The sequence below is a fragment of the Podarcis tiliguerta genome, assembly GCF_965153285.1.
Source record: "Podarcis tiliguerta genome assembly, chromosome: Z".
In the NCBI taxonomy this organism is placed as follows: Eukaryota; Metazoa; Chordata; class Lepidosauria; order Squamata; family Lacertidae; genus Podarcis; species Podarcis tiliguerta.
This window is the reverse complement of record NC_139553.1, coordinates 41,690,932-41,711,692: the sequence shown is the minus strand read 5'-3', so window position 1 is coordinate 41,711,692 and position 20,761 is coordinate 41,690,932. Positions and strand designations below refer to the sequence as shown.

The 20,761-nt window shown below is 42.9% G+C and overlaps 1 protein-coding gene across 4 annotated transcripts in view; it reads left to right on the top strand.

The window, feature by feature from the left end:
• Nucleotides 1-20,761, top strand: part of MTM1 (myotubularin 1) — a 38,871-nt gene that overhangs the window by 888 nt on the left and 17,222 nt on the right. For all 4 annotated transcript variants that reach the window (XM_083422468.1, XM_083422467.1, XM_083422469.1 and 1 more), the window contains exons 2-6: nt 11,053-11,133; nt 11,472-11,544; nt 14,013-14,107; nt 16,383-16,493; nt 18,229-18,330. In XM_083422468.1, the coding sequence (XP_083278594.1) occupies nt 11,053-11,133; nt 11,472-11,544; nt 14,013-14,107; nt 16,383-16,493; nt 18,229-18,330 (462 nt within the window). The remainder of the gene's footprint in view (nt 1-11,052; nt 11,134-11,471; nt 11,545-14,012; nt 14,108-16,382; nt 16,494-18,228; nt 18,331-20,761) is intronic.

The window sequence follows — 20,761 nt, the reverse complement described above, 5'->3', positions numbered from 1 at the left end:
TGCTGCTTCCTGGCCTGTGCTGTTGGTTGTCTTCAGGTTCCCCCAATGCATTTATACAGCTGCCAGTTAAAGGTCTGCTCTTGTTCCATTTAAGGCATTTTCCCCTTCATCCCACTCCAGTCCCACCTTCTTATTCAAACACAAGTACCTATCCCACACCTGCCTGCTTTCATGGACACACACACTCAGCAGGTTCCCCCATGTGTGTTCTGTGTGCTTTAACATCTTAATATGTTCGCCTCTCCCTTTACACACATTTTTCCATATGTCCTTGCATACCGCATGGATGAATATTCTCTCTATATAGTATTCCCCCACTAAATGAGAGCTGCTTCTAATTATATTGTTTTCACTTCTACATCAGTATAGTGGTTTGACTTACCACCTAATTTTTTTTTGCAGTTCCTCTAATTAAGATTTTCTCCTAAGTTTCATTTCTTCATACCCCTAAGGTTTCTACAGTAGCTACACCCCTGTAGTTTTATATCTCTGTGATGTCCCTTGTATTAAATAGTAGTTCCTTAGTTATTTTCCCTTTCAGTCTCAACCTATGATGGGATTATCTTCTTTTCTTTCTCCCACTCTCACTGTTTCCTCTGCTAGGGGACGTTCACCTCCTGGGAACATAGGAAGCTGCCTTTGAGCAGGTTAGACTACCTACCCATCTGTGTGATGCAGCAGCAAAAAAAGCTAATCCTATTCATCACCAGAGGTATAGTGTCCTGATCAAGGGAAGTAATACTTCCACAGTATTCTGCCTTGGTCAGACCCAACCTGGAGTACTTTGTCTAGTTCTGGGTGCTACAATTTATTTTTTATTTTTTTGGCGGGTTTTACAATTTAGGAAGGATGTTGACAAGCTGGAACGTTTTCAGGGGAGAGCAACCAAGATGGTCAAGGGTCTGAAAACCAAGCTTTTTGAGGAACAGTTGAGGAACCTGGGTATGTTTAGCCTGGAAAATAGGAGACTGAGAGGAGATACTATAACCATCTTCAAATATCTGAAGGGCTGTCACATGGAGGATAGAGCAAGCTTGTTTTCTCCTGCTCCAGAGTGTAGCACTCGAACCAGTGGCTTCAAGTTACATGAAAGGAGATTCTAACTAAATATTAGGAAGACTTTTCTGGTGGTAAGAGCTGTTTGGCTGTGGAATGGAAGGTGGTGGATTCTCCTTCCTTGGAGGTTTTAAGCAGAGGTTGGGTGGCCATCTGTCCTGGTTACTTTGGTTTAGATTCCTGACCAACTTCCAACTTTACAATTCTAGGATTCTCTGATCTATCCCAGTGTTGTCCACTCCGACTGGCAATGACTCTTCAGGGTTTCTAGTCTTTCCCATCACCTGTCACCAGACCCTTTATCTGGAGATGCCAAGGACTGAACATGAACAAAGCATGTGTTTTGCCACTCCCTCATCTCTCCTATTGTTTTCCTCCCACAAGCTTTTAGAAGGCCTCACTTTGGCCCTATTTTAGATGGATTCAAATAAGACTTTGTGCAGGAGCTTTGCCTTTTCTTTCTTAGCATGCTATGCGTAAGTTCTTCTCACAGTATGGTGGCTTTCCTGTTTAGGTTCAGCAGAGGTTCAGCCTCTTGTTGGGGAAATATTGTAATGTAATGCCAGGTGATTTCTGAACGCATTGTATTCTGAATTTTGAGCATTGAGGAATATTGTAGCATTTTACGTTTGGGGCGTCTTCTTTATTGGGCTGCGTTGTCTACATAATTCTTTCCCTGACTCATGTATTATTTCATATGTTCTTTTATCCCTGAATGGAGATATATCAAATAATAGGTGTTGATTTCATAGCCGTAATCTAATTCCCAGCTACCAAACTGAAGTCATGATCTTGCAAATATATCTTGCATTTAAGCTTTGCTCACTGGTTTACATGTTTGCTTCAGGTTGTGTCCAACTGTGATCTTTAGGCTACTTGGCGTTCTCATGAAATGAATGCTGAAATGAGTCTCATGTCATTGGTGCAGAGAAATGAAGTGTGAAGCCCCCCAAATTTTGCTGTCCTGCAATTGCAATCATCTCTGATCATTCACTGTGCTGGCTTGGGCTGATGGAAGTTTAGGTCCAACAAAATCTTGACGTCACCATGTCGGCTACCCTTACATCAGTTGGAGAATATAGTCATAATAATAATTTATTAATTGTAATAATAATTTATTATTTGTACCTCCACATTTGACTGGGTTGCCCCAGCCACTTGGGGAGGCTTCCAGCATACAGTGGTGTCTCGGTTAAGTACTTAATTCGTTCTGGAGGTCCGTTCTTAACCTGAAACTGTTCTTAGCCTGAAGCAACACTTTAGCTAATGGGGCCTCCTGCTGTCGCTGTGCCGCCAGAGCATGATTTCTGTTCTCATCCCGAGGTATTATTTCTGGGTTAGTGGAGTCTGTAACCTGAAGTGTATGTAACCCGAGGTACCACTGTATATAAAAGCATAATAACACATTAAACATTAAAAAACTTCCCTATACAGGGCTGCCTTCAGATGTCTTCTAAAGGTTATATAGTTATATAGTTACTCATTTCCTTTACATCTGGTGAGAGAGCGTTCCACAGGGGGGGCACCAGTACCGAGAAGGGCCTCTGCCCAGTTCCATATGTTCTCAGTCATATATTATAGGAATAGTACTTTATAGGCAAGAAGGAGGCAATCAAAGTCTAAAAATTTAAAGTCTGCTTCTTTAGGCTCTTTAGTCCTTTGGTCTTGGCTGGTTCACAGGCCTGCAGAGGCTCTGTGACCCTCCTCCTCCCCTGTAGCATCCATTCAGGAACTCAGTAGACACAGTTCTTCCTCCTCCAGTAAGGAACTGGGAGAACCTGCAGTAATTACATGCAGACCTCTGGTCCAGGAGTCAAATGTGGCCCTTCAAGGCTGTTTGTTTGGCCCTTGGGGCTCTTTCCAGAGCATTCCTACTCCCCATGCCACACTCTTCACTGTCCCTGTTCTGTACACTCTTTAGATGCTTTTGCCTGGCTGGAATGGAGAGAGGTGTGCCTGTGAGTTCATGTGTGTAGAAAAATTTGGCTTTTGTAGAGGCTGGAATGTTGCCTTCTGTACAAAGGTAAGAGTTGCACCTATTGCTCAAGCCTCATTTGCCTTTGGCTCCTCTTCTACTGGCAGGCGACACCTGGAAGGTTGTTGCCCATAAGGAAATGTGCCCCTTGAGAGGAAAAAGCTCCCCCACCCCCCGTTGTATAGCATCACTTGTGATGGGGTGCTCCTTTGCAGCAGGAAAGTTATAGTGGGCAAGCAGGTGATCTAGCCCACTGTTGGAAATAAGAAACTGATCGCAATTATGATGACTTGTTGCAGGTGCTGCATTATAACAGCTTTGTTTATTAGTGCCACAACTCTTAATGGTGTCGTGATAGCAAGCCAAGAAAACTTCAGGTGTTGGTTGGTTTTGGGTTGTTGTTTTTTTAAGCTGCCCCATAGTGTTACCTTCCACTGAGTTATAGAGATGGTTGCAGTTACTATTGTTTTTTATATGGAATCTGTATTAGAAGTTACAGTACTTTCATGCATGTGTGAGTATGTAGTTGTCTTGTATACTCCTGCATGCGTTTGTCTCCCCATGAGACAATGCAACTTTACTTGCCATTTGGATGCCAGAGTTTTGAAGTTTCTTGATCTCTTTTAGAGCGTGTGCATTTATGTGAGGCAGAGACTCTCACACAGGAAGTTCCTTTTTATTAATATTGCTGGAATCTGCAAAATAGGCAACTCAAGAAAAATCTCTTAAGTCCTTGTACTGAAACAGTTTACACAACATAGTTGTGTGAATTTGGATTCTAGCTTCAGTTTCTTTTGGCCTATTTTTAGCTCTAGAAAGTTGTTTCTTCGTAAACGAACTGGATACTCTGTAATGTTTTGACTGGATTAAAATGTAGTAGTGTTCTAGGAGGAAATTCAGAAAATTAATAGCAGTTAAGGGGAGTTGTTCTAAAGCAATCTTTTGGGGTGTGCTATTATTTTACTCAATTTTTTATTTCATTTTATATATGTTTTCCTGAGGCAGCTTAGTACTGCCTTCCAAAATTGTGAAAGGCCTTGCAAATTGTTATGATTCAACTGTTGCTTGAAATGGAACTATTTTTGTAAAATTGATTTTAGGGATTTGGTTCTAAGACTTGACAGGACATTCCCTTTTCTCTCTCTGTGAAACTGTTTCAAGCAATAGCTGAATTAGATGTATGAGAAGTTTTTCTCAATCACTTTTAATTTTTCTGTTGGCTTATTGAGAGAGGCTCCGGGCTGATTCCCCCCTCAAACACCCCCCCCCAGTGTATTTTCAATAAATAGCATCCAGTTTGCAGGCAGGCCCAAATTACAAGAAAGCCTTGGGTTTGAGTCTACAGAGGTAAGGGTCTCTTCACTCTTGTCTAGGTGAAGGCCATCTTAAAAAGAAGTCAGTAACGTCATCTTTCTACCTTCCTCCCATAACTCAGTTATAATAAATGACTGCTCCCTGCCAGCTCTATGCCAATATAGGCTCTATTATAGACAGACAAATGTTGACTGTAGTATTTGGGGGTTTTTTAGATTGAAGAAATGTATTAACATTGCACCTTGAAAGAAGCCTTTGCCTGTTTATAAGGACTAAAAATACTTTTTAAAAGCAAGTACTTATTAATTACTGGTGGAAGTTACTGATGTCAATGATTTCTAACAGATGGTTGGAAGCAAACATTGGATTGCAGAAAATGTCTGCTGTGCCCCCAAACTGTTGGTAGTGGGTGTTGAGAACTACAGTGTAGCCTTTTAGTTCAGAGAATTTCTGGCCTGAAACTGGGCTACTGGACAACCCCACATTTGTTTTTAAGGCATTTAGATTTGAAAGAAAGAATAAGCCTTTGAGCTAGGTTGTTCCGGGGCAGCCATATTTTCTCAGCCAGTCTAACATTACCAGCAGGTCTGAGCAGGTCTTCCAGAACATTGAGGCTCTGTAGCCACTCGGAAATATGCTGATGATACCCTTCATCCCTCTGAAACAGGCTAGTTGTAGGAGAGCAAAAATTTGGAGAGTGAGAAAGTTGCTGCTTTTGCATTTGCCTTTGCACTCTCCTCCACCGCCCCTTTTTTTTTTTACTATCAAGTTTCATTTCAACTTCACTATATAGGGAACATCCAAGGGGCATGAATGGAGATAAAATAAGCTAGCAAAAACTGGAGAATTATTAAAATACGTGGCTACAATGCTTCTGAATTGTCTAAAACATGACATACCGTATTTTTTGCTCTATAAGACTCACTTTTCCCCTCCTAAAAAGTAAGGGGAAATGTGTATGCGTCTTATGGAGCGAATGCAGGCTGCACAGCTATCCCAGAAGCCAGAACAGGAAGAGGGATCGCTGCTTTCGCTACGCAGCAATCCCTCTTGCTGTTCTGGCTTCTGAGATTCAGAATATATTTTTTTATTGTTTTCCTCCTCCTAAAACTAGGTGCATCTTATGGTCTGGTGCGTCTTATAGAGCGAAAAATACGGTATCTACAGCTGAATAAGCTGCTCTCAAGAGCACTGGTTCCTAAAGGACGGCCACACATGACGGAAGCTAAAAGAAGAAGCATCTGTCTACCTGCCTCAGGCTCCTTGGCATCTCTAGCTCATGCACTGATATAATTTTCTCTGCAAGAGGTTTGGTAGGAATCATGTGGAGGCTTGTGGGGTTGGAACTATTCCCAGCTGAGTAAATATACAGATTGATATAATACCTCGGGTCATTTAGCTCCTGGGTCACAGTCCCAAAGTAAATGTTTTTTCAGAGGCATTACTGCATCGTCATCCTAAAAAGATGGGCACAAATTCAAGGGGGGGGGGGGACGACTTGCCATTGCCAAACAAACAAAGAGGTTCCAGTGTACACATTGGTAGCAGTACAAATTTCATTCGCCTGCAGGGGTGTTTTGTATTCCAGAATACTTTGGATTTTGTTCAGGATCCACATCTCATTCCAGAATTCCAAAGCGATGCAGGGCTTTATCCCTTAACGTTGTTTTCTTTATGACTCTTATCTTCTGCCTGCTGTCTCCTGCACGGGGTTTCGGTCACTGGTCATATCCACACCACACATCTGAAGCACATGGCTTCATCCTACAATTCCTGGAAACTTCAGTTTGGTAAGGGTGCTGTGAATTGTAGCTCTGTGAGGAGTAAAGTACAAATTCCAGAATTCTTTAGGGTAAGTCATAACTGTTAAAGTGGTATAAATGGGCTTGAAATGCATGCTGTAGATATGGCCAACCCTCTCTTTGGTCCTATTTGGAATCCTTGTCTTTTTGCCCAGTGGCCTGTTTGAGGTATTCACTGTGTGTCCTGGGGATTCCTGGGAGCTTTCATGGGGCTGATTTCAGAGACATGTTGCTTTCTGCTCCCTCTTCCTCATGCAGTGATCAGCTTCAGGGAAGCATTGGACCTCTTCTAAGCTACATATGAAGTCCATGCATGGCAGTGTTGAGCCAAGTGGACCTGGACTCTGGGGTATCTGCCATGAGAATTGGCTGTGCACCCTTGGTTAGAAAATGTGCTCCAATATTCTGCAATGCACAGGGGTTCCAGAGCAGATGCATGTTTTTGTTGTGTGATATGCAAGTCAGCGTGGAAATGTTTGCCTGAAGGTAGCAAGCTACAAATCTGCATGAGTAAGAAATTAACAGAGGTCTTGAGCTTCGTTGCTGCAGCTGGATCCTCCTATGAGTATCACATTTTATTAAATGGCATCTAAGAAATGTTGGCAGCTAGATTTTGAGGTATATTACTAGCCTTGGGTTTCAGGAAAAAACATTCTGAGTAGTAGTAAATAGCTATCTTTTCATGAATAGTTTATAAAGTACATTATTTGAAATGCAAGCAGTTTCTGCTGAAGGATATATATTCTGGGGATTCCTGAAGTCCCAAGTAGTGATGATCTAAAGACAGGGATGCACAGCTCCAGGAAACCGGGTTAAAACAATAGAAACGAACTCTGGCATGGCAATGACTGCTGCTTCTGCTATTTTAAGACTCTGGATAGAGTACCGTTTCAGGTTCTGCTGCAGTCTTTCTTTGGCAGCTTTCCAGAAACAACTCATATAATCGGTTCTATGGGAAGAAAAAGTGGGTGTTTTTACATAGCAACGTCTATATTGAATTTCCCCTTTTAAGATGGCAAAACTCCCAGGGTGCTATTTGGAAATATTCTGCTGTGCAGGTACTATGTTTAAGCAGAAATACTACCCACTGAAGCATTGTAGTCTTAGCTTCAGAAGTTTAATTTTAGATATGTATTATCAGTTGCAGCCCACATCTTTAGACCAAAAAGGGCTGTCGGAATGCCTAACATTAGATAGAACCGTGCCAGATATGAAAACAATTAAGCAAGCAGTTACAATAATAACAATAAATTGACCGCAGATTACCAATTTGCAAGTGGTACAAAATAAAACAATAAGAGAGAGTAACGTTCAGTAACTTGACATGCAGCCTCAAAAGACCTGCTCCCCCACCCTTTCTTTCTTCAAATAAAGCTTGCTTCCATCTGAGGTAGGTGGGTGTAGGATTGCATTCAGAATCTTTGAGAGCAAAGTGTCGCCTAGTGGCTAAGAAACTTGAGTGATGAGCTAAGTAGCTCTTGTTCAAATATTGTCTGCCCCATGAGCTCACATCTTAAGCCAGTGTTCTGCAGCCTGGTGCCTTTCAGGTATGTAGGAGTCCAACTCCCAATGGTCAGAGATAATGGGGATTGTAGTCCAAAACATCTGGAAGGCTCCAGGTTAAGGAAGACTGCCTTAAGCAAACCACTGTCTTTCAGCTTTGGTACCCCATCTGCAGGATAAAAGTGCTATCTTACTGTGGTGATACCTTAACAGGGATAGTTGGGTTTCCTGTGATGTCACATCGCAAGTGTTAAATAATTGTTTTAATGTGACAGTGGTTTGTAAGTTAACTACTGTTGGTGTTGTTACATCTCTGGAGCTTTTTTGATAACCACTAGTGGGGGGGGGATGAGTGTTCAAACCCCTGTGAACTCACTTGTGGGGTGCCTCAGGCTTCTGTCCTCTCCCCCATGCTTTTTAACATCTACATGCAGCCTCTGGGAGAGATCATCAGAGAGTTTGGGCTGGGTGCCCATCAATATGTGGATAATACCCAGCTCTACCTCTTTTAAATTGGAACCAGTGAAGGCAGTGAAGGTCCTGTGTGAGTGCCTGGATGTGGTTGGAGGATGGATGGCTAATGGATTGAGGTTGAATCCTGACAAGACAGAAGTACTGTTCTTGGGGGACAGGGGTGGGTATAGAGGACTCCCTAGTCCTGAATGGGGTAACTGTGCCCCTGAAGGACCAGGTGCGCAGCCTGGGAGTCATTTTGGACTTACAGCTGTCTATGGAGGTGCAGTTCAATTCAGTATCCAGGGCAGCTGGCTACCAGCTCCTTCTGGTATGCAGGCTGAGACCCTACCTGCCCGTGGACTGTCTTGCCAGAGTGGTGCATGCTCTAGTTATCTCCCGCTTGGAATACTGTAATGTGCTCTACGTGGGGCTACCTTTGAAGGTGACCCGGAAACTACAACTAATCCAGAATGCGGCAGCTAGACTGGTGATTGGGAGCGGCAGTCGAGACCATGTAACACTGGTCCTGAAAGACCTACATTGGCTCCCAGTACATTTCTGAGCACAATTCAAAGTGTTGGTGCTGACCTTTAAAGCCCTAACGGCCTCAGCCCAGTATACCTGAAGGAGCGTCTCCACCCCCATCGTTCAGCCTGGACACTGAGGTCCAGCGCCAAGGGCCTTCTGGCGGTTCCCTTGCTGTGAGAAGTGTGGTTAGAGGGAACCAGGCAGAGGGCCTTCTCAGTAGTGGCGCCTGCCCTGTGGAACGCCCTGCCATCACATGTCAAAGAGGTAAACAACTTCCTGACATTTAGAAGACATCTGAAGGCAGCCCGGTTTAGGGAAGATTTTAATATTTGACATTTTAATTTATTTTTAATCTTTGTTCCCCAGAGTGGCTGGGGAAACCCAACCAGACGTTGTTGTTTAGTCGTGTCCGACTCTTTGTGACCCCATGGACCAGAGCACGCCAGGCTCTTCCACTGCCTCCCGCAGTTTGGTCCAACTCATGCTGGTAGCTTCGAGAACACTATCCAACCATCTCGTCCTCTGTCGTCCCATTCTCCTTGTGTCCCCCATCTTTCCCAACATCAGGGAGTCTTCTCATGAGGTGGCCAAAGTATTGGAGCCTCGGCTTCAGGATCTGTCCTTCCAGTGAGCACTCAGGGTTGATTTCCTTCAGAATGGATAGGTTTGATCTTCTTGCAGTCCATGGGACTCTCAAGAGTCTCCTCCAGCACCATAATTCAAAAGTATCAATTCTTCAGTGATCAGCCTTCTTTATGGTCCCGCTCTCACTCTACTGGGAAAACCATAGCTTTAAGTATACGGACCTTTGTTGGCAAGGTTATGTCTCTGCTTTTTAAGATGCTGTCTAGGTTTGGCATTGCTTTTCTCCTAAGAAGCAGGCGTCTTTTAATTTCGTGACTGCTGTCACCATCTGCAGTGATCATGGAGCCCAAGAAAGTAAAATCTCTCACTGCCTCCATTTCTTCCCCTTCTATTTACCAGGAGGTGATGGGACCAGTGGCCATGATCTTCGTTTTTTTGATGTTACGCTTCAAACTATATTTTGCACTCCCTTTCACCCTCATTAAAAGGTTCTTTAATTCCTCCTCACTTTCTGCCATCACTGTTCTGCCATCAACCAGATGAGCGGGGGTACAAATAATAAATTATTATTATTATTATTATTATTATTAACCAGATCAGGTTGCTTCTTGAGGAATCGGAGAGTTCCCAAAATTTGCTGTCTTAGCAACCGTATATTCAGTGCTTCCCAACATCACCACCCCGAAAAATAGGTGCTGCAACTCACATTGAAGTTGTTACAGTAAGCCGCCAGGCGACTCAGGGCAGACTTGAGCAGATGCGTTCACCACATGCAGAGGTGATAAAAACTACGGCAAGCTGTCTTCCTGGCTGGTTTGAGTCCCTGATTCTGGTGCAGGTCAAATAAATACACTCCCACCTCCCTTGTTCTCTTAGATTCAGGTGGATGGTGAAGGCAGCTCAGAAGAGCCCTTGTGTAAATGTGCGGTCATGCAATGGTAAGCACCTGGCTGGAAAGCTTAAAGCCCGCTGCTGCTACACAGGAATTGGATTGAAGGAGATTTGGCCCTGCCCTGTAGCTTGACCAATTGTGGCTAGGAGCTAGGTGGAGTCAGATCTAAAAAAAGTGTAGACTTGCACATGCTGGCCAGCTTCCGTTTTGACTTGAAATGTTCGTTTTGGGCTTCTCAGGTGTACGTAAAGGCGAGAAGTGGGCAGGGGGAGTGCTGGCCTGCAATGGTACCTACCTGAGAGGTGCCGGAACTGCGCCCCGGCTGTAAAAAACAACAACACTTCATCAGATCATTGGCAGATAGGTACATTATGATCCTGGAACAGCGAAAAAAGCGCACTGCCAGTAGTGGAGGCTATTGCATCAGGAGGAGGAGAACTTCAGCCTCTCCCACCTCAATCCAAAATCCACCAATGCACTTGCTATTAATCAAAACTAGCACAGCAATTTAAAGGAGTCCCATCAAGGAGGTGGAAGCACCCATCTTGTAAGTGCTTCACTTCAGGAATCAAAACTGGAAATTTACTGCTGTTTTCATTGTCTTCTGTGGATGTGTTCAATCTTGCTAAAATGGATTGGTGAAAGCGGCTAACTCTTTTTTCTTTTTTTTTTTTTAAAAAGAACTGATTTCCACCAACACTCAACCCCAAATGGAAACTTCTGCTATTTAAGTATTCTGTTGGCTTGGCTGGCTACCATTGTTGGAACCACTTTTAATGTTTTAATTCACTTTCCAAAAAACTTTGAGTGTACGAGCATGAGTAAAATTGGAGGCATTTATTGAAATGATATTTTCCCCCCACCCTTGAAAGTGTTGCATTGGAATATAATCTATGCAATCCAGGTAAATTTTACATAGTGTATGCTTGCTTTCTTAACAGATCCCCTCCCCCCCCAGCATGGCGTCCTCATCAACCCCTAGATGTAACTCAAATTCCTTCGAGGGCTCCTCGGTTAAAAAGGCAAGTGTATTTTCTGGTTTAAATTGTCTTTCTCTTTTTGTTTTTTTGTTTTTTATATATATCAATAATATTTCTGGACATCTATCTCTGAAGCCCTTAGCTGTCATTAGTTTTGGGCTTGAGGATCTGGATTGTTCGTAACATCTTTAGGTTTGTAACGTCTGTTTCTCTTAAAACTTCAAACTTAATACCTGAAAGGAAAGGTAGGGAACACCAAGCGTGTACTAGAGCTCTGTAATTTCTCAGCTTCCTCTTCTGATATGAAGTTTGCAGGTGCAGGGCCATGACAAAACTGCATGATCTAATCGGTTCTTCTTTTGATATTATTTTCCCCTTAGCCTGTGAAAGATGGAACTAACTGGGAACGCAATGAAGAAATACCTCGTCTACCAGGGGAAACCAGAGGGACAGGTAAAAACACAGACCAACAGTTGTGCATAATCAATTTCCCAAGAGCCAGTTCAAATGTGCAGGAAGATCCATGAACAGGGCAAGTGGAGGATAATATATTTTAGCGTCCCCCACTAAAATAAACTCCACTGTGTCAAGAGCTAGCACTTTCGGAAGAATCTAGGCTGTCCTTTATTGTATTATCTGAGTATTTTTTTTTTTATAAAAGAGCATCTAGCTTGCAGGGTGGAAACGTGAGTGATAGTGAGATATTTTCAGCTGAAAAACAAAAATGAGCATGATGCTGTGATTAGACTACTACTAGGGACAGACTGTCTCCAGCACATAACTCCAGTGCTTAAGAGCTTGTACTGCCTGCCCCTACACTGCTGGACCAGGTTAAAGGTTCTTGTATTAATTTGCAAAACCCTTAACAACTTGGGTCCACAATACCTGATCCCTTATATCCCTGCTTGATCACTGATGCCTTTGAGGGACCATTTAGCCCATTGTTGCCTGCGCTAACTGGCAGTAGCTCTCTAGGGTTTCAGATGGGATCTCACTCAAACCTACATAGAGATGCCTGGAGGGATTGAACTGGGGACCTTTTTCATGCAAAGCAGATGCTCTGCCTCTGAGATAAGAACCATTCCCCTGTGTCCGCTGCTCTTCTCCCTACATCCCCAAATCTTCTGGTCCTTCTTACTCTCTCAAGTTGTCAACAGTGGCTCCTGGTTCTGTATAATTCAAAATAATAATAAACATAAATCTGTATTGAGTTCAAGTTACTAACTGTAACTTGACCAATTGGACATGTGCTGGTAGCTGTCCATTCAACCACAGCCAGGCATTAAAAAGACCTAGCAGAAGCCAATTATTCAATTCCGGCGTCGTAAAGCAATGCCCATGTATGCCTGATAGACAATACTTTCAGAAATAATCCTATCATAATTGGACTGTGGTGGCTGTTTTCTCTTGTACAAGTTATCACATGGTGCAGCTGCTAATGTCCATTTAACATAGTCAGGATGGGTTCCAAGTTACACTAGGGGCACTTTCAGCCATTTGGATTGTCCTTTGGACAGTGTTAGAAACTGAGATATGAAAGCTAGGAGCTAAATGGCACCTTAAACCTAGGTAATGGGTGCAACAATGGAATGACTAGGCACACTTTTTTAGGCCTGGGACCTTCAAGATGTTTTTATTTGAAGACCGTAAGTTCCTCTGTGGCGCATACCAGGAGAGGCGGTCCCGTAGGTACGAGGGTCCTAGGCCGTATAGGGCTTTGAAGGTTAAAACCAGCACCTTAAACCTGATCCTGTACTCCACCGGGAGCCAGTGCAGCTGGTATAGCACCGGATGAATGTGATCTCGCAGCGAAGACCCCGTGAGGAGTCTCGCTGCGGCATTCTGCACCCGCTGGAGTTTCTGGGTCAGTCTCAAGGGCAGCCCCACGTAGAGCGAGTTACAATAATCCAGTCTGGAGGTGACCGTCGCGTGGATCACAGTGGCTAGGTCAGGGCGAGAGAGGTAAGGAGCCAACTGCTTAGCTTGGCGGAGATGAAAAAATGCCGCCTTTGTTATAGCTGCAATCTGCGCCTCCATGGAGAGGGAGGTATCGAAGATTACACCCAAACTCTTAACGGACGATGCTGGCACTAATTGCACCCCTGCTAGAGATGGGAGTTGCCCCCTCAATCCCATATCGTCCCGTCCCAGCCAGAGGACCTCTGTCTTCAAAGGATTTAACTTAAACCGGCTCCCACGTAACCATCCAGTCACAGCCACAGGAACATTTTTGTTTGGCACCTAAAGGTGTTTAATGAAGGCACCAGGTGAGCCTCTCCAGGGAGGGCATTCCTCAAACAAGGAGCCACTGCAGAAAAGGCCTATTCTCTTGTTGCCACCACTGGACCTCCCGTGGAGGAGGCACAGGAAGAAAGGCATTAGATTATGATCACAGGATCTGGGTAGGTTCATAGGAAGAGAGGGTTTGCACGTGCTTTGTATGCAGAAGGTCCCAGGTTCAGTGCTAGCAAAAGTCTCTCTCTGGAACCCTGGAGAGTGGACCAATAAGTGGAGATGGCAACTTTCTGCATTCCCAAACACAAAGCCTTATTGGGCACCTGGAGCTATTTAGGTGGTTATTTCCTTCTTGTCTGGTGTTTTGGAAAGTGTCAAAGCTCAGTGGCTTCTGCTTTGAATGCAGAAGGTCTTGGGTTCAATCTTTGGTATCTCTAGGCAGGGCTGACAGAGACTCCAGCCTGTAGTTGATACTAAGCTGGTCTGATTAAGTTCAAGGCAGTTTCCTGTGTTCCTACCGGTATTTTCAATTTCCTGCTTTAAAGAGGTATGGCATATTGGTATAAGCAAGCACTGCCACTTATCTGAATTGAAAGCAAATCCTTGCTGTTTCGTCCCAAAGAAATAAATATGATATTTGACTATGTTGCAATATTTTAAATGTATAACTACTGTTGCTTCCACAGACAAGGAAGTCATTTACATGTGCCCATTTAATGGACCTGTTAAAGGAAGACTATACATAACAAACTACAGGCTGTACTTGAGAAGTGTGGAATCGGTAAATACTCTATAGCAGCATATCGTGGGATGGAAGGGATTGGTTAAAGTGGCTTATCTGCTGGTTTAAATTTAATTATAGTTGCAGTTTGCCATGTTGAATGTGCCTGATTTACAATTATGAATTTGCCCAGCTTGTATTGCTCAGATGCAATGTGAAGCAAACACCACTTTCCCCTCACGTTCTACAGCTCAGAAAGCAAAAGGGGATTCTGCAGAGGGTGCTTTTTGACTTAAACCTATTTTTAGTCCATGCCTTAGACACTAGCTAGTAAGGTAAAAGATCCTTGGACAGTTAAGTCCAGTCAAAAGTGACTACAGGGTGCGGGACTCACCTCACTTTCAGGCCGAGGGAGCCAGCGTTTGTCCACAGACAGCTTTCTGGGTCATGTGGCCTGCATGACCAAACAACGTCTGGCACAACGGAACACCGTGACCTATTTATCTACTTGCACTGGTGTGCTTTCAAACTGCTAGGTTGGCAGGAGATGGGACAGAGCAATGGAAGCTCACCCCGTCATGCGGTCTCAAACTGCCAACCTTCTGATCTGCAAGCCCAAGAGGCTCATTTGTTTAGACCACAGTGCCACCCGCTAGAACTTACATAGAGCTAAGCAGCTGACTCTGAAAAACATTTTAAATCTCCAAGATGGGTGTACCAACCTGGTGATGCTCCAGAGTCTTCGGGTAGAGGAGCTGCGTGGCTTGAGCCTCCCTGACCCAAGCAGGCTCTTTTATCTGTCGCCTCTGTTTTTATTACCTCTTCAGCTGACAGTGAGACAAAAAGACTTGCTCCAAGATCTTGTGTGTTCAATGCAAAATAACCTTTCGCAGGTATTTGCCAAAAACTTCCAAGCTCTCTGAGATCAGTGGCTGGGACTTAGAACAAATAAAATGGAAATAGACAGATTTATCAGGTGTAGCTGATAATTGTAGTTTATTTAGAACTGTGTGTGTGTGTGTGTGTGTGTGTGAGAGAGAGAGAGAGAGAGAGAGAGAGAGAGAGAGAATTTGCCTCACTTCACAGTTCTGTCAAAACACCTGCAATTGAAACTAGGTCGCCAAACTCAATTGAGATGAGATTAACAATAGATGCTTGTAGTAGTTTGTTCAGTTATCTCTGAGATACACTTTTGTATTTCATTCACCCAGGAGTCTTTTTTTTCATTGTATTGTAACTGAAGAGTGTGACAGAGAGAGGATGTGGTGGTGGCAGCGACGGCTTGGAGGTGACTTCCTGGCAGCATTGCTGAGTTGCTTATATAGGAAAAACTTAAATCTGCCCCCCCCCCCCGCCTCTCATACATACTACATTTGCATTGAGTGGTGGCATCATGGTCTAAACCACTGAGTCTCTTGGGCTTGCCGATCAGAAGGTTGCTGATTTGAGTCCAAGCGACGAGGTGAGATCCTGTTGCTCTGTCCCAGCTCCTGCCAACCTAGCAGTTCAAAAGCACGTCAGTGCAAGTATATAAATAGGTACCGCTGCGGCGGGAAGGTAAATGGCATTTCCGTGCACTCTGGCACTCATCGCGGTGTCCTGTTGTGCCAGAAGCGGTTTAGTCATGCTGGCCACATGACCCGCAAAGTTGTCTGCGGACAAACACCGGCTTCCTTAGCCTGAAGTGAGGGAGTTTGACTGGACTTACCCATAGTCAAGTTTGACTGGATTTAACCATCCAGGGGTCCTTTACCTTTTACAAGCGCTACTAGTCTGACTGGCAAATTACCGTATTTTTCTGTGTATAACACGACCCCATGTATAAGACAACCCATATTTTTGGGAGCCCTCAACAGTTGTTGTGCTTCTTTTGTAAGTTCGCTGAGCTATTGAGCAGCTTTTTGACGATCCCCTGCTCTGGCTGACGGAACTGGTGCCGTAATACCCTGCATACTGGCACTTCCTAAGCTGGGAAGAGCGAGTATGCAGCCTCCTCTCTGACATTTCCCTGCTGCCGCTGCAGCACCAGCTCTTGTTTACTTAGCATATGTATAAGACGTCCCTCAATTTATCACAAAATTTATTTATTACAATTTATCACAATGTATAAGACGATCCTCAATTTATCATCAAAAAATATCAGAAAAAAGGTCGTCTTATACATGGAAAAATACAGTTAGCCCGCTGTTCATCATGTGAATGCAGTTGCCATCAAATCAATGTCACACAATTTCATCTGTGTGACAGTGAAATATTTGAAAGATAGACGTATGTTTTGCTTAAAAAATTAATGTAGCATGTTAAAAATAATCTGCTTTATCATTTATCTAACTAGGATCCAGTGGTAATAGTGGATGTCCCTTTGGGTGTCATTTCAAGGATTGAGAAAATGGGAGGTGCTTCCAGCAGAGGAGAGAATTCCTATGGGCTAGATATTACTTGCAAGGTAAGATTCAGAACAATCCTTTGCCATTTGAAATAGTAGTCATTTTTGTTCTTTTAGGCAATAGCACATCTTATTTTGTTGATTCCTAAATTTTGAATACAATAATATGTTATTGCAGTAGTTTTGATTTAAAATGTGTGATCTGCCAGGGCTCTGAAGGCAGGTGTCAAGGCTTGTGTAATAAAAGCATTACTCTCCTGCTCTCCAGCTAACTAGACTCCCATAGTAGCTTACAGAAGATCAGTAAAAGCGGGACAGTCCCTCCTGTCATAAGCCTGTAGTCTATAAGGAAAAAGCAATGTGAAAGGAAGGTGAAGGCAAGCAAACTCAAGCCTGATTCCTTCTTGCATCATAGTTTCCATAATGATCCATTAGAATGTAAGTAGTTTGGGAAGGAGAGGGGCCAAATAGAGCTGGCCTCCCAGCAGTAAATGGTGGAGTGGGGCCTGTTATCCCATCTCTCCTTGTATTGTATGTTAAAGTGGAGTGTTGAATACAATGTGCAACGTATATTTGTATATTACATAGGCTAAGTATTATACAGCAGTATAAGAAAAACACAAGTGCATGTAAAAGCAACTTCTTCTTAATGCGTTCTTTTCTTATTTAATTTTGATGAGCCTTTTAGATTGTCCTTTGTAAACCGCTTAGGTCTTCTGCTCAAATAAGTGGTGCATAACTTTGGTTAAATAAGATAAATAAAGCATCCAAATTAATACGAGGCCAGTCAAAAACTGAAGTGAGCGAGTCTGGTGGGTCTTCCTTAGGCAAGGATTTCCGGAAGGAAAGTCCCTCTGCAGAAAAGCCCTTGTTTCTTTCTTCCTGCCTTCACCAATAAGAGGCTGTCCCTAGGATCTTGGGAACATAAGGGAGAAGGTATTCCTACTGCACATGCTCTGTTGCACAAAGCTATGCTGAAAGACTCAAGTGAGTCTTCCTCACTCATAGGAAGGAGCTGCCTAAGGAAGGCTGATGCCTGGGATTTGGAGTATAGAAATTTGTTGAAACTAGCTTGTCTCCTTCTGCAGCTTTGCAGATGGAGCTGGCAGTTTGTGGATGGTAGACATGTTGGCAAGATAGAGATGAAGCAGGAAATCCTGGCTGAATGGGCTTAATAAAATTGCATCACTGTTTCACTATGGGTGTTCAGGCTGACAGGATCGTTGAGATGGGACTGCAGTACTGCTCTGTTCATCTAGTTATCAACCATCCATTTTTTAATTATAATTTTAAAAAGATACCTGGGGCATCGGAAGCTACCCTCTACTGAGTGAGACCATAGGTCCATCAATATTGCCTACTGTATGTTGTGTCTTTCCTCAGGATTGAACTTGGGACCTATTCCATACAAAGCAAGTGCTGAACCACTGAACTATGTTCCCTTGCTCTAGGAAAAGGATCGAAGTACTTTATTTATATCACCAGTGTCAGTTGATTTCAGAAACTTAAAGCATAATGGATTCTGTTAGCCTGCTACTATAAAAGACCAGTCCTTGAAACTTGATAAATGTCTTATGATTTGCCACAAACACATATCCACAAGATGCCTCATCCACAAACTAGTTAAACCACAATATTTGACTTTGAGACTGTTCAGAAGGACTAAACCAAATGAACAAATAGAGAAGAGGCACTTGCAATGCATAGATTTGTCTGGAATGCGTGGACTTGTCTGCTCATCTCTTTGTGTTCACCTTGTGTTTTTAAATTTTAAATTTTCTGATTTAAATTTTAGGATATGAGAAATCTACGCTTTGCATTGAAACAAGAAGGTCACAGCAGAAGAGATATATTTGAGGTCCTGACCAAATGTGCTTTTCCACAGTCATATAACTCGGTAAGTTGTTCCTATACTACATTTTTTATTTTTTTTAATGAAAAGTAGGGGGAGAAAGTATTTTAAAAATAATAGTCTGAGTCTTGCTATCTGTTCCTAACCACATGTACTCAGAAGAAAATCCCACTGAGTTAAATAGGATTTATTTCCAAGTAAGTTTGTCTTAGAATGCAGTCATAATGTTCCATAATCTAATGCAGGGGAATGTATTATTTTAGACACACATATATATGTGAACTTCGGTAAACTCCTGTGCCATCTTAAAGGCTGCTGGCTAATTTGGTGGAGTAGGAAAAGGACCTTGAGAGACCGGAGTTCAAATCCCAATTTGGCCGTGAAGCTTGCTAAGTGACCGTGAGCCAGTCACTGTGCATCAGCCTAATCTACCTCAGAGTTTTTGGGAGGATGAAATGATCAGGAGGAGTACAATTTACCTTGAGCTCCTTAGTGGAAAGGAAAGATGCAAATAAAATTCTTGAGACTTTCATTTTCATGGACCCTCTTCATCAGAAGCATGGAATATTATCCCAAGTTGAGTGATACATATACATGAATAAAATAGGGACAGCTAGTGAACAGGGACTAAAAGACCCTGAGTTTTGGAAGATGTTATCCTGTGAAATGTATACAAAATAACCACACAGAGGGCCAATTTTTTTTAGCCTGGTTCACACATCACACTGAACCCCTAGGTGAAATGAGCAATGGTTTAAAGTTGAACATAGTGTCCTATGGCATGCTACTGAAATTCTTTGCTCTCCATTCTTGCTGCTGCCATGCTGCTGGGAAATGAGGCATGGCCTGGTGCACTGCGTGTTCCAAACCCTGGCCTGTGGTTCATTTCCACATTGCTGCATCTTGTTTCAAGGCCCTACTTATATGATCAATAGTTTCATTATTAAAATCTTGATCAAACATTGCCAACATGTGGCACTTTTAAAATGGAAGGGTGTTGGAAATTGTACTGTACAGCATGATTGCACCTTGGGCACAATTAACCTGCATGATTTCAACCTTGGGCGTGGTTAACCTCCACTATTTCAACCTTGTACAGTGGAAAGCCAGCTGATTGGAATCCCACAAATTAATTGCACACTAGACTTAAAAGCTTAAAAGCTGCTTTTGTGCCAGGCTTGCTTACTGGGATCTTGGAGCCTTTTGCAGGAACTTGGATGGCCCTGCGAGATCTCATGAGAACCTACCAGAGCCCGTGAAAGAGCATCCCAGAGCCCAGTAAGCAAAGCTTAAGAGAGCTTAAGAGGTATATGCGTTTATGCATATATGTTCCATCTTCAGAATGTAACCCTTGTGCACATAACTGTGTACCCAATGTGTACCCACACAGAGATTGCGTACAACTTACAAATACGTAAGAGAAAAAATCCCAAACTGATTTCTCATTTTCCTTTATAGTGTATAAATGCTTCATGTATTAACACTATCAGCATGCCAGGTGATAGCTGAAAAACATGATAAGTTGATTATCATCTGATCACTCCTTAGTTTCTTGGATGTTGGTGCTTTGCTTTGGGTAATCAGGATACCTCTTCAGGTGTTAATGAGCAGTGCTGTGTGTTGAGCAGCATATTCAGGCTTCTTCAGAGACACAAAGCTCAATATTCAGCTGTGGATTGGGCATTTTGTTATTACTGTTGTATATTGAATAAATTTGTTCCCAAAGCATTTCCTCCTATTTTGTATTCTGAAAAACACTTGAGAGCAGCTAATGAGAAATAAATCAACATCGCAATATAATTCCAGAAGCTAAAAAAATGCAAGTAGCCCAACAATGAAAAATTGGACTGCACTGTTAATGCAGCATCTTCGAAAACCCTCTTTAAAAAATGCATTCAGGCTGCCGGCTAGGAGGCAAGTGCAGATGGGCCTAGCAAGGGTGTTGCATAGTGTTTGGGCAGAAATGGCCAAGGGATGCATCTCAATCTTTAGCCAAGGGGAGGCAGTTCTTGATGCCGCTTTTTATATTTACTCTGCAAATACACCGAGTTGGTTGTTTTCCAGACAGTGTGGCACTGTGCAGCTTTTGCAGAGCACAATATGCTGAAGCAAATGTTCCAAAGATTAGAATGGATGTAGTCCCCTCACTTTAATTTTATTCAAAAGTTGAATATACAGTTGTATTAAGAATGCACCAGCCATTCAAAATGTGCTATATAATTCTAATCAGAATAATAAATAAAATCGCAAGCATCTCTAAATTACGACACCAGAGCAAAATACTCAGTACTTTTTCTTTATAGTCAGGACTGTTTGTATTTTCTTTCTACCACCTCCACTCTAGTGGTTTTAAGAGATTCTGGGTGTTTTAAATACCCCTGTGTGGATAGTATTGTTTAGAGGGGGAAATCCTGGCACCCAGCACACTAGCTTTCCCATCCATTTGACAGATAGAGGCTGGATAATTTCCCTAGAT